The following is a 17657-nucleotide window of genomic DNA, read 5'->3' on the forward strand; positions in this document are numbered from 1 at the left end:
TTTCTAATTTGTTTTGGTATGCTCTGTTTTCGTGTGTTAGGGTATGATTCTTATAGTGTTTGTTGCTGTTGTTTTGTTTGGTTGTGTGTTTGTTGCAGAATGGGTGATGTTGTAGTGTTGCAATTTCAATATAATGGTATTGATGTTTCTGTGAAGTTGAGGATGCTGATAAGGTGAATTTAATAGACCTCATAGTTGAGTATTGGGAGAAGGCTAAGGAAAATAATGTAGAAACAGCTCAAAACCCGACTTTTCAATATGTGTATAAAATGAAGCATGTGTCTCTGAATTCTGATGCTGATTTGATGAAGATGTTTGCTAACCTACCTGATAAGAAAGAGATATATATATGGGTAGGGGATGGCCTTAAGGATACTAAGGTAGTGTCTGCTGCTAGGTCACTTGTTTTAGGTAAATTAAACATGGAAGTTGATAAACAAATAGCTAATGAAATAGGAAGTCCTAGTGCTAGCAAACCTAAACTGACCCCTAGAAGGAGACAGAACACTGTAATTGAAGCTGAGGTTATTACTGAAGAAGAATTTGAGAGGCATGTTGCTAGTTTGAGTAAGGCAGAGCCTGCACCCATTGTTGATGGTTATATACCTGAAGGCACTGACATGGAAGCAACTTGGGATGATGTAGTGAGGGATGTACCTGTAAGAGGAAGAGGGAGAGGAAGAGGGAGAGGGAGAGGTGGGGGGAGAGGGAGAGGAAGGGGTACTGGGAGGGGAAGGGGTACTGGGAGAGGCAGGGGAAGGGGTAATGCAGTTGAAGATTGGTTTAACATTTCACCAACACCATGGCAAGTTGATCAACCTCTTCTAGAACATGAACCTCAGACAGAACCTGAATCCCAACCACATATGCCAATTGAATTCAGCCATCAACAAACACAATCCCAACCTTGTACTACAACTATGATTGCACCCTTACAGAATACTGGAGAGTTTGGTGGAGGGCAGAATTCTGAATCATCTAAGTCTTCTAGGGCAACAACCATTTTTAGGAGAAAACTTCCTAGGACTACTGCAAAAAGGAAGGGAATTGTGATTAGTGCTAGTACATCTGCTGGTGATAGTGATATGAACACTGTGAATGTAGTTGGGAGTACAAGAAGGAGTAGTTCAGTTAGCTTAGGTGATGGTAGTAATGGGAATGACAATAATCAAAGCTTGTCATTGTATGAGAATGAAGATGATGGGGGGTATGAACCAAATGAGAGTGAGGAAGGGTCAGATATTGATGAAAGTCTTGATACTGAAGATGACATACCTGATGATGAGTATGGTTCAATGGTTGAGGAAACTTTTGATCTATTTGATGAGCCTGCTTTTGAGTGTGAGAAAGATGAGGACAATTACTTTAGTAAGCTTTACAACAATGGGGAAGTGTATCAAGATATGGGTTTTGGGAGAATTGAGTTGAAACCATGGCAATTATTCATGGACAAACAACATCTCAGGGATGTTGTAAGGGACTATTGTATTCAGTGTGGTTTTTCCTTAGTTGTGGACTATGCAAACAACCTAAGATACACAGTTAGGAGTGCTGATGCACATTGTCAGTGGAGATTGCATGCTACTGTTTTGCCAGATGGAACCACATGGGCTATTAAAGGGATTCAAAACTCTGAACACACCTGCCAGGGATTGAAATCTAGGAACAGTATGGTCAATGTTAGGTGGGCAAAAAGGGTCCTGTTGGAAGACATTAGAGCAAACAATGACATACCTGCTAAGTCATTGAATGAACTGCTCTGGAAAAGGTTTGGCATTGAAATGGCTCAATCAACATTGTATAAAGTGAGAGCTCAGGCATTAGAAGAAATTCATGGAGGGCATGATGTGTCTTACAAACATCTACCTTTGTACTGTGATGTCATTAAAGCTTTGAACCCCAATTCTTTGGCTCACGTTGGAATCCTGCAAATCATCCAGAAAGCCCATTAGCATTTAAGAGCATTTTCATATCATTTAAAGCTGTGTTGGATGGGCTATTTGCTGGTTGTAGAAGCATAATAGGGGTTGATGGGACTCACTTAAAGGGCAACTTTGGTGGAGTGTTGCTGTCAGCTGTAGCTTTGGATGCCAATAATGAATTGTTTCCAATTGCCTGAGGAATAGTTGAAGCTGAAAACATTGATACCTGGAAGTTTTTCATATGGCATTTGAAGAATGCATTGAAGGACAGTGGAAGAGGAGATGAATGGTGTATCATAGAAGGTAATGCATTTTAAAAAACATCCATACAAGAAAAGTGATGCAAATAAAAAAAATGGAGAGAGTATAATGAAATATTTACGTATGTTGTGACATTGTTTTTCCAAGTGCGTTATAAGTGAATGAACAAATATGTCTATATTACTAGAGTCTTAGAAATCCTCTTATCTTTAATACAAGTTTTTTTTTCAGGATAAGAGCACTTTTCCCATTTTTTTACGGGGTAAGAAGTAAAAAAATCTAGCAAACACGTGCTCTCTTTTCCCTTTTTATGTGACTTTTATCACATAAGCAAAGCATTTTCTATGCGACTTTTATTACACAAGCAGAGCATCTTTTTTCATTTTGACAGAGACTATGGGAGCATCTTATCTTTATTTTTTTGACAGATGAGCATCTTATCTTCAGTACAAATGTACAATTACTATGTACTCTCTTCATGTCTTAATTAGAGGTAATTAACATTGGCCCAACCTCGGTCCAAAAATAGGGCGGGTTTTGACAAGCTTAAAAATGCATATTTAGTTAAAAGCCTGAATTCACTCGAAAACAACTCAAAAAGCCCGCTTTGGCTCGATAAGCCCGCTACTTTTTTCGGGTTTGGGTACGATGTATCATGATAAGGCTCGGACCGACCTGGTTTTTTATCACCACTAGTTTTAATAAGTGTTACAATTTGCATGACTGGCACATAGTTTTAGACAAATTAATTAACTTAAATAAAATAATAGTTAGAGTATTAAAAAATTGTACTCCTTTCATGATTTAATAAGTGTTACGCTTAATATATGCGGCTGCGTTTTAATAAGTGTTATACTTTATTTTTTGGAAAAAAACTACATTTAAATATAATATCTTTCCATCTTATGGTCCCCACTCAAATCCACTATTACTTTTTTACTATTTTATTTCTCTCACATTCAATAATTTTCAATAAACTTTCAACTCCACTATTTTTTTTTTGGGTAATGTTATACATAGCCCTTAGGGCTATATAAAAACATTAAATTTACTCTTGAAAAATGTATAAAGTTGGGAATTCATGACAAAAACACGCGCAAATCGGTGTAATTAGTGTGTTTTTGTCATGATTTTCTAAATTTAAACAATTTTCAAGAGTAAATTAAATGCTTATATGTAGCCCTTAGGGCTATGTATAGCATTTTCCTTTTTTTTTTTTTTACAATCCCCACTTATCTCATATTTTATTTAAGTCAATTATATTGCCTAAAATTATGTGCCGGTCAAAGTGTAACACTTATTAAAACACGGCTGGAGTAAAAGAAATATAGTGGGGTTAATAGTTTATTGAAAAGTAATGAATATGAGAGGAAATATATAATAAAATGTAGTAATGGGTGAGGACCATAAAAAGAGGGAAATAATATTTAAATGTATTTCTTGCCAAAAAAGTAAGTGTAACACTTATAATTTAAAACACATCAGGATTTGGTAAGTAGAACACTTATTAAAACACAAAGGGAATAAGAAATAAAAATCAAGTAAACTCGTACCTCGCTTTCCCTAGTCTATGTGATTTTTATTGCAACAATACAAAAGCATCTTACTCTGGTACTCCCTCCGTCCCTAAATGTTTTTCCCATTTCTAATATTTGGGTCAAATTTTGAAACTTTGATAATAAATTTCCGTTAATCTATAAAAGATTATACATTCATGTGAGCTCTTGTCGGATCCGTCATGCTTAATACATCATTAATAAAGTATCTACTTTTTTACGGGACAAGAGAATCTCATCTTAAGTCCAAAGAGTAAAGGTAAAATACAGTCCCTAAACTGTTGTATTTGTGCACTTTTAGTCCCTCTTAACTATTTTGTGCACATTAAGTCCCTCAGCCACCATGTTTGGTGTTTATCAGTCCAAAGTTAAGGGACTAAGCCTAGTCAGCAATAGTATTTTTTTTGTTTTTTATTATGTCATAGTTTTATTTAACACCCCCATTAATAATAATAAATAAATAAAAACAAAACCAAAAATTCGTTTATTTTTTCTTCAAATATTAAAAAAAAACCATGTAATTCAACACATTCCTCCTCTGCTTGTCTGCAGCATCACCACCGTCCTCCATCCACCACCATTAAGTGTGCAACGTAGCCCCATTTGCACAAGTCTGCAACCTCACCACCGTCATTAATCAACCACGATGCAACCCACCAATTTACAACCAACAGAACACCAACAACCGTCACTCCCCTACTAACTACTACTCTCCACACTGATGAGCCCATATCCACCAATCAATCCCCCTATCACCACTGCTGCTACTCGATCCCCACCGCAACTACCACCAAACACACCGGGCCTCTACTCCCCATACCGCACCAACCTCGCAACTTGCATTAATTCACAACACCACCACTTCTGCTGCTCCTCCTCTCTTGTCGCCGCAACCACATCTCCCCCTTTGCACATTTCCACCACAACAACCTCTACCTTCGCACAACCTAATTTGCGCAGCCACATATCCAACACCGACCCGCCATTGCAATCCAAACCAAAGCTTAAAATGTTCCATCAATCGAAGTAATTTTAAGCCTTGTAATGTAGATACTTGGCCTGGTCAAGTAGAGTTTGTCCCAACATGGCTCGATTTTGGGCGGGTTTTGGACAGTTTTTCCGGCTTCGGGTTAGGCTCGGCCTGACCCAAATTTTTACAAACTTCGGACAGGTTTAGAAAATTCGAATTGATTACAAATTAGGCTTTAATTTTTCAAATAATTTTGCCCAGCCCTAGATATTCATGAAGGCTAAATGAATTTATATCGAGATTCAATTCAAAGAGAAAAAGAGCTAACTTACAATTGCCCAATAGGCTAACATTCTGCAACAACAGACTATAACAAGCACTAACAGATATAACAACCTCTAAAGGAGAAAAAGCTCTTCTAGCAATACCATCACTAGTTCACTATATAAACAAGAGTTTGATTATTTATGAACTTCAAAAGCTAAAAACATATAGGAAGTGAGCCTCTTGCCCATTTGAAGAGACCGGGCTGATCTATCGAACAAACTACTCATCCTCCCAAATGAAGTCGAGATTTGAGAACCTAGAGACCTGCAAGTAGCACAACAGCAGGAGTCTGTAAATACATAAATAATGACTAATTTTGCAAATAAGATTCAAGAACATCTTAAGACCAAAGAAATGATGTGACTAGGTGTTAGGAAAAGTAGAAAGATACAACCGCATAAAGGAAATTATTTACTTTACACAGTAAACAAAAATCAAACGATTACCCATGTTACGAAACGAGTGTGCAGAAAGATAAGGAATTAAGGATGTACATGGTTTGACCATAGCCTATGTTCCCAGATTAACTCAAAGGAGTTTCATTAATTGTGAGATATAAAGGAGTATGGGTTTAGAACAAAAATAGCTGGTCAAGCCCCCCCTACAAAACACCCTGTCAAAAACTCAGATAAACACCATAAACACTTCAGAAAAGGGAAGTGATTGATGAAAATACATTTATACCATGATGTCTAATCCACAACAACAGATACTAACACACAAGTTTCTCTCCAACATACCATTACAACCTACAATTACAAGCTGACAGCCTGTCATGCCATATCTGTATAGATCTTCCGTATTCAAGTCCAACAATCCTCTTCACGAGATGAATAGATGGTAGTCTAAAGGCCTCCTATTAAGAACTTCTCATGTCCCAAATATATGTAACTTGCAATAATACTAAATCTTTGACGACTAATATACAGAAAATAAAAATTCAGCGGATTACAATAAGATATCATTACATATGTATCGAAAACTCTTTACTAAAGTCACATATATTTCTTTAAATATTGAAGGCCATTCATTTTCAAGAAATAGAAAGTACTATAGAAGCAAATAATGGCAGTATAATTAACAAGTATCCAACTAATATTGATAAAATACATTCATGAACTAAACTTTCATCATTCCAAATATCCATTACCCAGGACTTTACGAGTAAGTGCTGTCAGAATTGGGGGAGGCGCTACGTCTATGTATCCTACATTCCGATTCATAAACAATGATTCATGCATCTAGAGGTAATTTCCAAATCAAGCAAGATAAATACATATGGAATGGAAAATTTCAGCTAACCAGCAAAAGAATTATTTCTCATACTAAGGTGGCAGTGTGGCAGAGAGTTAGCCCAGTCAGGTATCAAGACATTCTAATCAATCGAAATTGCCTAGAAGCAACAAGTGATTAATAGGCAGCGTAGCTAAAATGGCATTTTGGCTACTAACACTGCAGCTATGGAATCAGCAGTTCATCGCCAAAACACGACTTGTAAATGAAGGTATCCTTCCTCAGCATAAGTCATACAAGATCAATTAGTTTGCTACTACTCAACCAATGCAAAACGGTTACCCAGATTTCAGACTCTTTGTGTGCTAGATCAATATGCTCAATTAAAATAACTATGCTCTTGACAAAGGCCAAGTACAGACCTTCAAGGTACAAATAACAAAGGTTATCTCCATTAAATTGGCTGCTTAAAAAAAGTATGTAATAGTCCACACATCCCCTTTTATCCTCTGAAACTCTACAAAGAAAATTATGAGATGAAGTAACAAGGGGATATTATAAAGCATTATTGTTAAGTATCAAAACAAATGGATAAATCAAGTCTCGCCAACAAATGAAGAGAAATTGTAAGATTTGAATTACTTAAAGTACACTTAAAGGATACATTAACTCAATAACAATAGCCAACCTAGTTACAAATAGGGGTGTACGAAAAAACCCCAACCCGAAAATCCAAAGACCCACAAACTACCTGATGGGTAATCAGTGATTTTTTTCATTTTTACGGGTTGGGTACCCGCTTAAAAAACTTGAATTCTGGGCCAGACGTTGAGTATCTCGGGTACCCGTTAGTTACCCATTTTATATCTATTAATATTTTTTTCCTGGAAATACTCATAAGGGTTTACTCTCATTTCTTTACTCTCTCTTCTGCCGCACAAAGTCATCTTCTCTCTCATCTCACTCTCAAAAACTCACTGCACCTCTCATGGCAAACCCACTTATAACTCCTTAAAATTACAAACCCACTAATAAACTTCATTTAAAACATTCAGATCTTAATCATCTTATAAAAGGTGGGCTGGAACATTCAAATCATCATCATTATCCCATGGTCCATGGAGGCTTTCTTTGTCATAAACTTCATTTCTGTCATTTGTTTAAAACTAATTTTGGCGAGTTCTTATGAAAGCTGGGCTGCTTCTAGGTATACCAACCAAAATCTTTCTACAAAAATTCATAAGGTGTTCCACTTGTGATCCCACAACACCACCATACCAAGAAGCATCAGATCTGACGCCGATGACGATGGGAACACCATTATTTAGCAACCTCACTTCATCCTCTGCCGCCTATTTATCACTCCATCTTTTTTCTCTACTCGCATAGACTTTTGCTTTCTGACCTACCTGACCTTTCCTACTATTTGTCTCACCTACTTGGATATTTCACAAGCCACCTCTTAGCTACACTTTCTATCAGCAAGACACGTGCTAGGCTATTGTCATTGTTGGCAACATGGTATAAGCATAACCCTTTCTCTTAAAAATAAATGAAGAATTAGAGATGTTTAAATAACAATCTAGCTGAACAAGCTGCAGGAAGCAGGAGCTGCCGTTAGAATATCCATCCAAATCTCCGATGCTTGTTAGATTACCTAATTCCACCATCAGCATCAATGGGATGAACATTCCCACATATCTTTTCTTCCCCTAACCACAGGGGTCTCCTTGAACCAACAAGTAAACTTTCACTTTTTACACATACCTACCGACTATTTCAATATTTTTATTGACAGTGAGATTGGATACCAATAAATGGAGTTCCTGTCAAAAAAAAAAAGCAATAATGGAGAAGGCAATTGAGAAAAAGAAGAGGGAGGAAAGGAGATTCTTTCAAAATCTTTGGATTAATTTACTTCATTAAAGAAGGAACAAAAATGGATCCCTCCTCTTACCCAAAATAGCATCCAAACAAAAGAAATTTGACCCTTAATCTCTTTTCCTTTCGTTCAGTTCAAATTCTCTCATCAAAAAAATCCTAAGCCAACCCAAAACGTTCTTTATACTACTCTCAACTAATAAAGGATAAAAATCCATGAATCATTACACTCAAACATTAATAATGGCATGATAATTGATTGTTTGTTACTGTTGGTAGCCTACTTAGGATTACCAATCCCATCGCCCACTCCCACTCCAAAACTAGAAAGGCACATAGTGTGTGTGTGTGTTTTTTTTTTTAATGTTTGATTATTTAATTATAAACATGAATTCTATAATATACTTCAAACTATTTCAACTATTTGCATCAATCCAACCATGTTTTTTTCAAAGTATATACGCCAAAGAAATTCTCCTAAAGAGAATGTACTTTATATGGAAGCCGCATACAAATAGGATGTTAATCTCGATTTAGAAAGGAAACATATCCCAAACACACACACCTCGGGTGTGTAAAGCTATGCACTCTGAGAAAGAAATTACGTTATAGCCACCATAACGCCTTTGTATTGAAACAGGAAAAGTAAAGTACTAAAGTGTGTTAACTAAGAAAAGTGAAGGTGAGGTAATTTGACACCTAGCAACCATCATTTTCCTCATTTTGAAAACAAAAACAATGGAAATATGGCATAAATTTAAGCAAATACATATATACACAAGGAAGCTTCACTTGCAATGGAAAACAGGAAGACATCAAACACCAATGCCAAAGAGAACAGAAAGAGAAGTAAAAAGATAAGGTGCAATTAGGTATAGAAATATAAAACATACATACTTAATTACTCATTTTGTCCCCAAATATACCTCTTTGAGATGTCTATTATTAATTGCATCAGTCCTTTTTCAGTAAGCGTATTTTGTCTACTTTACCCAAAAGTTAAGCTTGGACCACCCACATGACCCACCCATTTCTTGCCCTCAAAAGTTCAGCTTATTCAAACCTCCACATTATTTCCCTAAGTTGCGATTTATAAAAGAAAGCCTGGAAACTATCTTCTCTAACTCAAGTAGCCCTTGTCATAACAGGGAATTGTGAGTGTGCGTGTTGTGTGTGTGTGTTTTTTTTTTTTTTTTTTTTTTGGGGGGGGGGGGGGGGGGGGGGAGGGAGACTATTAAAACTTGTACAAATTGATTAGTCTCTCTTGAAAAAAAAAAGTTCTAATATGAGTACCATGTATATATGAAAATAGGTTTACTCTGAAAGTTTTTATACCATTTAGATATCCAGATATGAGTAGTAATGAAAATGGAAAGAAAGAAAAAAAAAAAAAAAAAAAAACACTACCTCTGTTTCAATATATTTGCAACATTAACATAAATGGATACTACAAATTATTCGCAACAAATGTTTTCTTTCTTTTTTTACTTGTTATTTTTTCTACCTCTCTCATTACATGCAACTTAAAATTTATCTCTCCGTTTACCACCCATAATCAAATTTACCTAGATGTTAGTGAATCTCAAATCATTGCAAATAAATTGTAACGCAGGTAAAAAAGTAGCAGAAGGCGCGTGCTCCAAAAGTTACTAAAATAATATAGTCTACAATCTTCTTCTCCCAATACATCCCATGATAACTTAAATATACTTCACCCCACACCTGGCAAAGGGGATTTATCATCGTTGGACTTTTTGTCTCTTTAAGTCTCAAGCATCCTGCCCATACGTAACCCACATCTGATTTTTTTTATTCTACATTGAAGGGATTCATTAAATGAGGCAGTAATAGTTATCCACACGTCAGGTAGCATTTTGCCAAACAAACAATACACTTTCCTAAGTAATATCCTTTTGGGGGCTCGACAAGTTAGTACTCTGAACCTCAATCTGGATTCTAGAAGTAAAACCAACCCTACACAATCACAATTTATCTGGATTCTAGAAGTAAAACCAACCCTACACAATCACAATTTATCATTTAGGAGTGCTTAAGACATTGCAGTATACAAATATAGGATAATAGATTTATTTATATCTTATGATGACTTTATATCTCATATTCTGCAAATATCGATTGAACCTATCACTCTATCAGTCTATAAAATATATGTTCACTCCTCACCTACATGAACACAGCTTGCAAATCACAACACAAACATAGATTCACAGATCAACAAAGATGCCAATAAACTTGTAATTTCTTTCTGAAAGAAAAAAATGAAATTCAGAAAGAAAAGATAGAGTATGAGAAGTTGAACAAGCTTCTAAACAACCTATCCTTGAATAGAAAGTTAGAAAGGAAGCACCAAAAAAGCCATATAAACCCTGTAATTTTGAGGTAGTATTATTAGTAATACTATCAAATATTCAAATGTATCAATATTTTTTTTTTTTTTTTTTTTTTATGTTCAGTTCTTTCTTTGATTTACCTTCCCAGAAAGAAAAAAAATCTGTAGATTTCTAAATGAACTTTTCATAATTAATTGTAAAGGAAAAACTCAGATTCTTTTGTTAAACCTAGCGAAATGAAATTAAGTTTTCATAAACTATCATGGAATTATTGACTTAGTTTCCAGTTGTTCTCCTTACAAGTTTAACAAAGTGGTTCATAAACAATACCAATCACCAAATTCACTGTCAATCTCAGTTTGGATCTGTAGCGATCCACAATTCATCTTGATCCCAATTTTGAATTCAGTCTCATATGAAAATTTTTTTGGCAACCTTGGGTAAGAAGCAGAAGGAAACAGTCACCGAAAGTACCACAGAGTTCACATTATAAACAGAACTGAATGCCTCCACCAAATAAAAGGAAAATTGCAAAGTATCTTACAAGGTGATCAGCTTATCACTCATAATTTTTCAAGACTCACCAACTAGCTAATTTCAAATTTCTTGCAAGCAATATGTACATGCAGACTATAAACACTAAAATAAATCATCACAAAATTGAAAAGAAACAAGTAAATAAAAGATGATATGTCTACCATGTAAGGCAGAGAGCCACTTTACCAGTAATTTAATCCTCATCTATCTCTACAGGTTGCACAGGGGCCAGAGGCCCCTTCACACCTCCATTAGTTTCACCAAGAAGTTCACGGGCAGCTTTCTGCAGAAATTCCTCTGCAGCCTCTCGCACAGATTTCATGTCACTAATTGGAGTTTTCCTCTTCTTCTGCATATTCCTCTCTGAGTACTTCATTCTGCCTTCCTCACCCTTACTGATGGCCCTCATTCTTTTTCTCTGCTCTACAAAATCAAAGAAGACCATATAATCAAATTTCATATGAAATGAAGAAAAAATCATTATGTATGAAGCCACTAGACAGGTCACCTACCAGCGGTAAGATCAGGCAAAGAGTGTTCAATAAAGCGTGTTGCTGCTTGGGTGTTCACTGTAGTGCTAGGTCGCAAGGGTGCTTCAACATAAGAGGAAAACAAGATAGCATTATTAATCATTAGTGTAACTACGTAAGCTATCGACAAAACAATAAGAAACGTTACAAATATCCAGCATTGACTTTCCAACATAAAACCAATGCTGCCTACCAACACTTAAAGCAGCAGTCAATACCTTTACTTTTATCCACAAAACGCTCAAGTTTTTCTTGATACCGGCTTAACCTATCCTAAATAAGTAACCAAAAAAAAGAATCAAAAAGTGTAAAAGCTGAATAGCTAAGAACAAATAATTACAGATTTTGCACATCTACCAGAGTAGTATATTATTCATAAGTCATGATTTACACTGTTATTTCGACAAAATCACAGGGACAGGACAAAGGCATCAAAATTGAAGGGAACAAAAATAATCAACCAACAAGAATTCATCAAGTTAAATACTAATTAATGCTTTATTTTCTATACATTAGACATCATACAATGATACAAAGCACAAAAAACTTATTAACACATAAAAACTGATAGTACACAGCAAACTTATTCATCCAAATCATCACAAAAATATATACTTGTATAGTTGTATATACTTATACTGATGTAAATACCAATATAATCAAATGTGCAATTTCAGCATTAATTCACAACCAATAAAAATAGAATAAAGATAGTAAAATAAAGGAATACTTACAAATTCTCCTTTAATTGGGTGGTGATCAGGGTAAACCCCACTGCACCTCAACCTCACTGTATACAAAAAAAAAACACAAAGAAATTTGTTAATTATATATGAAAACAAGAAGAAATTAACCAAAAAAAAGGGAAATTTGAGGAATTATCATTACCAGAAAGAAGAACAGAAGTAAGTTTGGCAAGCAAAAGTAGGGATTGAGCTCGCTCCAATGGTGGTAATTGAGAAAGAACTTCAGGGTCAGAAGTAAGAGAAAGAAACTCATCAAAATTTGATTGAAGTTCATCAATGTTAGCCAATGTTGTTCTTACTCCTTCCATTACTTTTTCTGGGATTATACTGCTGCTACTGCTGCTAATTTTATTATCTTCAGCCTCCATTGTTGATTTTTGGTAGGAAAAAACCTAGGGTTTGAAGAAAAGGGAAGAGGGTTTTTCGATTGAAGGATAAAGATTGGATTTTTCTGTGAAATTTTGATGTTTTTTGCTCAAAATTTTGAGCCGTTTTTAGGGGTTTTCAAGGGTTGAAATGGTTTTAATGGCGGCAGAGGTATTTATAATGAAGGTAGAAAGATTGATTTCAGGCATATTATTACATCATATATTCATATTTATACCTCAGCTTTCAACCTGAATTTGTTACCAAGTACAAACTGATTGGAATATTGGATTTCGACAGTCTACTTGTAATTAAGGGCAATGATGCAAATTTGTAAGTTAATGTCTTAATTGGGTGTGATTGTGTCACATTATTTTGATTTTTTTATAGTCCGGTCATATAAGTTTGATACTCAATTGGTAAAATAGTCAAGTATTTAGAATTGATTTACTTGTAATGGTCAGCGTTGTGGATTTAAGGTTGAAGTTGCTACCAATAAGTGTAGCATATCTAGCTAGTTAGGTCCCTGTGTTTGTTGTGGCGGTTTAATATTGATTTTATTTACTTTATAAACTTGATTTGTTATCAAGTATTAATGTCAATTGTATCACGATGTTTTTTGTAGGGATATAGTTTACAAGAAAACTACCCAAAGTTCACTTAACTTATACTTTGTAATTTCTTACATTCAAAATAATTTTTTTCCATCATGCATGGACTCAAGACTATAGTGGCAGGGTGCACACATTGGTTAGAGTTGAACATATAATTCTAAGGGCACGATCAATCCAAAGGGTAGGGGTGACCATGACCCTTCATTGAAGGATTTGAAGCTGTCATTGAACTTGACATGTTCGATGAGAGTGTTGACAACTGTGGAAATCAGGGGAAAGCGGAGGAGGAAGCTTCTATGGATGATGGAGGGAAGATGGAGGAAGGAGATGGATTCTCTTTTTGGGTGGGTGTGTACATACATTATTTCACTATTTGTAATACTTTGTCTTACGTATTTGAATATACAGGTTATCAACACGGAAATACTTTATTACCCCTTTTAATAACATGAGAATGTCCTTTTTAACTCTTAATATATTTTATTCGCTAATCATAGAGATTAACTTATCAAAATGAGTATATTAATACAAAAGAAGTATATAATACTCCGTATGAATTTATGATTAGACATGTTCTTTTAAGACCTTAAAAAACCCAAACTAAGGGCCTGTTCTCATATGTTGAAATTCAGTTTAGTTCAGCCCAATTCAGTTCAGCTCCTAATTTCCTTCTCTTATAAAATATTCAGTTCAGTTTAGTCAATGAGAACATGCCCTAAAAAAAATAAAAAAATAAAAAAAAAATAGAATGAGTGCACAACACAAAATTTACACCATGAATGCACGATGCACCATTTCCCTTGTTGATTAGTTCATTCACAAAATGGACCCCACAACCAAAAATGTCACAAAAGGTTATTTTAGTAAAAGCACAACCAAATGTAGTTGCCTTGATAAAATAACATTACCAGCAGCAGGCCACCATACCAAATCTCACATCACAGAGAAATTAGAATACAAGTGTACAACATTCAAAGCTTTGCCCCTATTTTTTTATGGCCCCCTTCAAACCAGGAAGATAACAAGTCATATGCATTTTTGGCAACCATCCATAAAATTACAACTTTTCCCCATTTTATCTTCTACCTTTTTTTTTTTTTTTAATTTCCCTTCATTTTTATAATTTCAAGTCCACCATATTACATATTTATCTACCTATTTTACAAAATTAGGAAAAAAAAAAAATGAGAAAATTAAATGGGAAAAAATTGTTGAAAAACAGGGGAAAAAGAAAAAAAAAAAATGAAAGAAAGAAGGGATTTTTATGGAAAGGGGTGGAAAAATCATGGCTTTCTTCTAATGTCCTCCAAACAAAGATAGAAAGAAAGAAAGAAAGCATTTTTTTGTATTCTCTCTCCTCTCTCTGTCAAAGATGAAAACTTTAATGCCAGAAATACCCTTTGTTTCAGGGATTTTTTCCATCAAAGTTTTCCATGTTCATCACAAACCACCAACTCTCATTTCCAATTCCAAAATTCCTTGTTTTGTGAGGATGATGAGGTGAGAGGTGAGGTGGGGAGTGGGGTGGGGGCCCTTTTTGGGGTTTTCACATCTCTTGCCATTCAATGTTCCACAGAAAGTGAAGAAACTTCAGCCTTCTTGCCTGCCTTATTACTATCCCTTTTCACGCTAACTCTTTCTCTTTCTCTCTCATCTAATACCCTTCTTTCTCTTCTATTCTTTCCTTTTCTCTCTCATTAAATCTTATCTCTTTCCTCTCTGTCTTTTCCTACAATTTTTTAGGGTTTGTTCTGTTTTTGTGATTTGGGTTTCTTGATTGTTGGGGGTTTCTGTTGATTTGGGTTGGTGGGTGTTTGAGTCTGTTTTTGTGATTAGGGATTGTTGATTTTGGGGATTTTGTTGATTTCTGTGGATTTGGGTTGATGGGTATTTGATTTTTGAGCAACAGGGTTTGTTCTGTTTTTCTGATTAGGGTTTCTTATTTTGGGGATTTTTGTTGATTTGGGTGGATGGGTATTTGATTTTGTGCAAAAGGGTCAAAAGGGTATTTCTTTTTTTAATTTTTTGTTTTCATGGATTCTCGTCGATCAAATTCATCTGGTGATCAGGAGGCTATGATCAGGGAAAAGCATCAGTCTTTGTTGCAAGATTACTTGGTCTTGCAAAAGGTTTGTTCTTTTTCTGTATTATGTTTTAATTTTGCTTGGATGATTTGATTTTCTGATTTTGTGGAGTTTATATTAGTATGATTATGTGGGCAATTTTGATCTGTGTGGAAACTTTCAAGTTAATTGCAATCGGATTGATTTAAATTGAGTTGATCACAGTTGAAATTTGTTGGGTTTGATGCAATATAAGTTGATCACAGTTGGATTTTGTAGGGTACTACACTATGTATGATAATGATACAATATAATCTAAGTAAATTACAGACGAATTTGAGGGGGTGTGATTTAATTTGGGTTGATCATAGTTGAATTTCCAAGATATAGATTCAATTTGAATTAATTTCTGTTGAATTTTATAGGGTTTGATTTAAGCAAGTTAATTGCAGTTGAATTGTATATGGTTTGATGCAATATGAGTTTAACTCATTTTATTATGCTTATAATTTGGAGGATGATAGTAATATTTGAAAGTTGGAAGGTGATGTATTGATTTTACTTTGGTGATTATTCTGATAACTGATTATTTGTTTTGGGTTTTTATGCTTAGTAAATTGTGAAATTTTGTGTGGATTTCATATCAGCAAGAATCTAGTTTTGTCAAGGAAAGCGCTGACTTATTAGTGTTGGAGTAAAGTGTGGGGGTATCTATTATAATCTTTGAGATTATTCAAAGATTTTCTTGATTTTGTTTGGTTTGGATGAATCAACTAACTAGTTCATTGTTTTTTTGATTAGGAATTTGTAACAAAGAAGCGAAAGCTGAAGGAAACTAAGGAAAAGAAAGAGACCCTTTTGGATGAAGTCAGGTAATTTTGTGTTAAACAAGTGCTTGTTTGGCAATCACCTTTTCTTTTTAGAAATATGTGTGAATGGTGGATCAGCAATCTGGTAATGGTTCTAACAAATGAACTATTATCCTATCTTCAATGATGATATTGTGATTATACATTGGCTAATGAATAGGGCTTAAACATGCTGATGTCAGAACTAGTAGGAAGTATATGATTTTGCACTTGTTACTTTTCCATAGACTTCCCTTACTATTAAGGTTCCTAAACTAACCATTACTATTAAATTTCATTTGAATTCAGATTCCTGAGGCGGAGACGCAACCTCCTGTTGAAGATGCAATCACCAAATCCAGAACAACAGCAAGATTTTGTTCAGTCCCAAAAAACACATGCTAATATCGAAGTAGGAACAAGTGGAAGACATGCTAGTACTAGTGATCCAGCTTTGCCAAGTTCACATCTGGCAATAGGTTCTATATGGAATTCGGTAAGTTCTTGGATTTCTTTTTGGTGATCTCTCTGTGATCGATATATTGGTCTATTGGATATGCAGCAGGATGTTTTGGGGCACAACATGATGTCTGACTTGTGCTTTCTATTATATTGCAGGCTACTCTTGCTAAAGAGGAGGTGGGTTTTCCATCAGTGAAAGTGGGGAAGAAGCCTAAGGATTTGTTTCCTAATGGCAAAAGAGCTGAGAAAAGGAAAATTTCTTGGCAAGACCCCTTAGCGTTGAAGGTTTAAGCTTATCACAGCCGCTGAGAAGTACTTACAATTTGTGCAGAGGACCTTAATTGACCTTGTATGAGTGAATCATTCTTTTCTTCTACCAATAGTTTGTTTTCTAAAAATACATGTAGAGTTAAATATGCACCTCCTAGAAATGTTAATTCCTTGGCACCTTATGTATTGGAGCTTATATAAGTATATAAAAGGAAGTTGATATGAGAAGTGTTTTCCAAATCTTACTGCTACGTAGTTTGTTTGTCATGAATCATGATCACTTCTTTCATGTTTTTCTATACCTTCCATGCTGCGATGACTACTTACACTGTAGTGTTCGGCACATCATTCTAACAGATAAACATATCTTACAGTGTTTTTTTCTTCATCTATTCTGTTTGATATTCCACAATGTCGAGCTGCATATGCGCTTGCATAATGTGGTATACTGATGGTTGCATAAGCAAATGTGATAGTATGTGATCTACTCTTCACAGCATGATTTCCGATCATACACCTATACCACACAATCACAAAGGGGATTTGGAAATGTTTTAAGGTCATTGACACTAATTTGCCGATCAACTGTCTAGCTATAGGTTGCAGTGGTTATGGGAAAATTTGCCCAGATTGTCTACTCGAGTTATTATAGCATTCCTACTGTGAAGCTTCACATTAGTAGGATCCTACGAATCTACGATATTTACTTGCACAGTTGCA

The 17657-nt window shown here is 35.1% G+C and overlaps 2 protein-coding genes across 2 annotated transcripts; one reads left to right on the plus strand and one right to left on the minus strand.

Moving 5' to 3' along the window:
• Positions 1-4979: 4979 nt before the first annotated feature.
• On the minus strand, positions 4980-12895 carry LOC145595768 (uncharacterized). Its single transcript, XM_081652189.1, has 6 exons — positions 12457-12895; positions 12303-12358; positions 11787-11841; positions 11551-11631; positions 11225-11461; positions 4980-5300 (listed from the first exon to the last, which is right to left on the minus strand). The coding sequence occupies exons 1-5, from the start codon at positions 12680-12682 to the stop codon at positions 11232-11234; spliced, it is 648 nt and encodes a 215-aa protein (XP_081508315.1). The 5' UTR covers positions 12683-12895; the 3' UTR covers positions 4980-5300; positions 11225-11231.
• Positions 12896-14283: 1388 nt separating this feature from the next.
• LOC145593762 (uncharacterized) lies at positions 14284-17182 on the plus strand. Its single transcript, XM_081650113.1, has 4 exons — positions 14284-15423; positions 16159-16229; positions 16515-16701; positions 16824-17182. Exons 1-4 carry the CDS (start codon positions 15328-15330, stop codon positions 16956-16958), a joined length of 489 nt encoding a protein of 162 aa, XP_081506239.1. The 5' UTR covers positions 14284-15327; the 3' UTR covers positions 16959-17182.
• Positions 17183-17657: the final 475 nt, after the last annotated feature.

This window comes from Chenopodium album, chromosome 19 (genome assembly GCF_948465745.1).
Source record: "Chenopodium album chromosome 19, dcCheAlbu1.1, whole genome shotgun sequence".
Lineage (NCBI taxonomy): Eukaryota > Viridiplantae > Streptophyta > Magnoliopsida > Caryophyllales > Amaranthaceae > Chenopodium > Chenopodium album.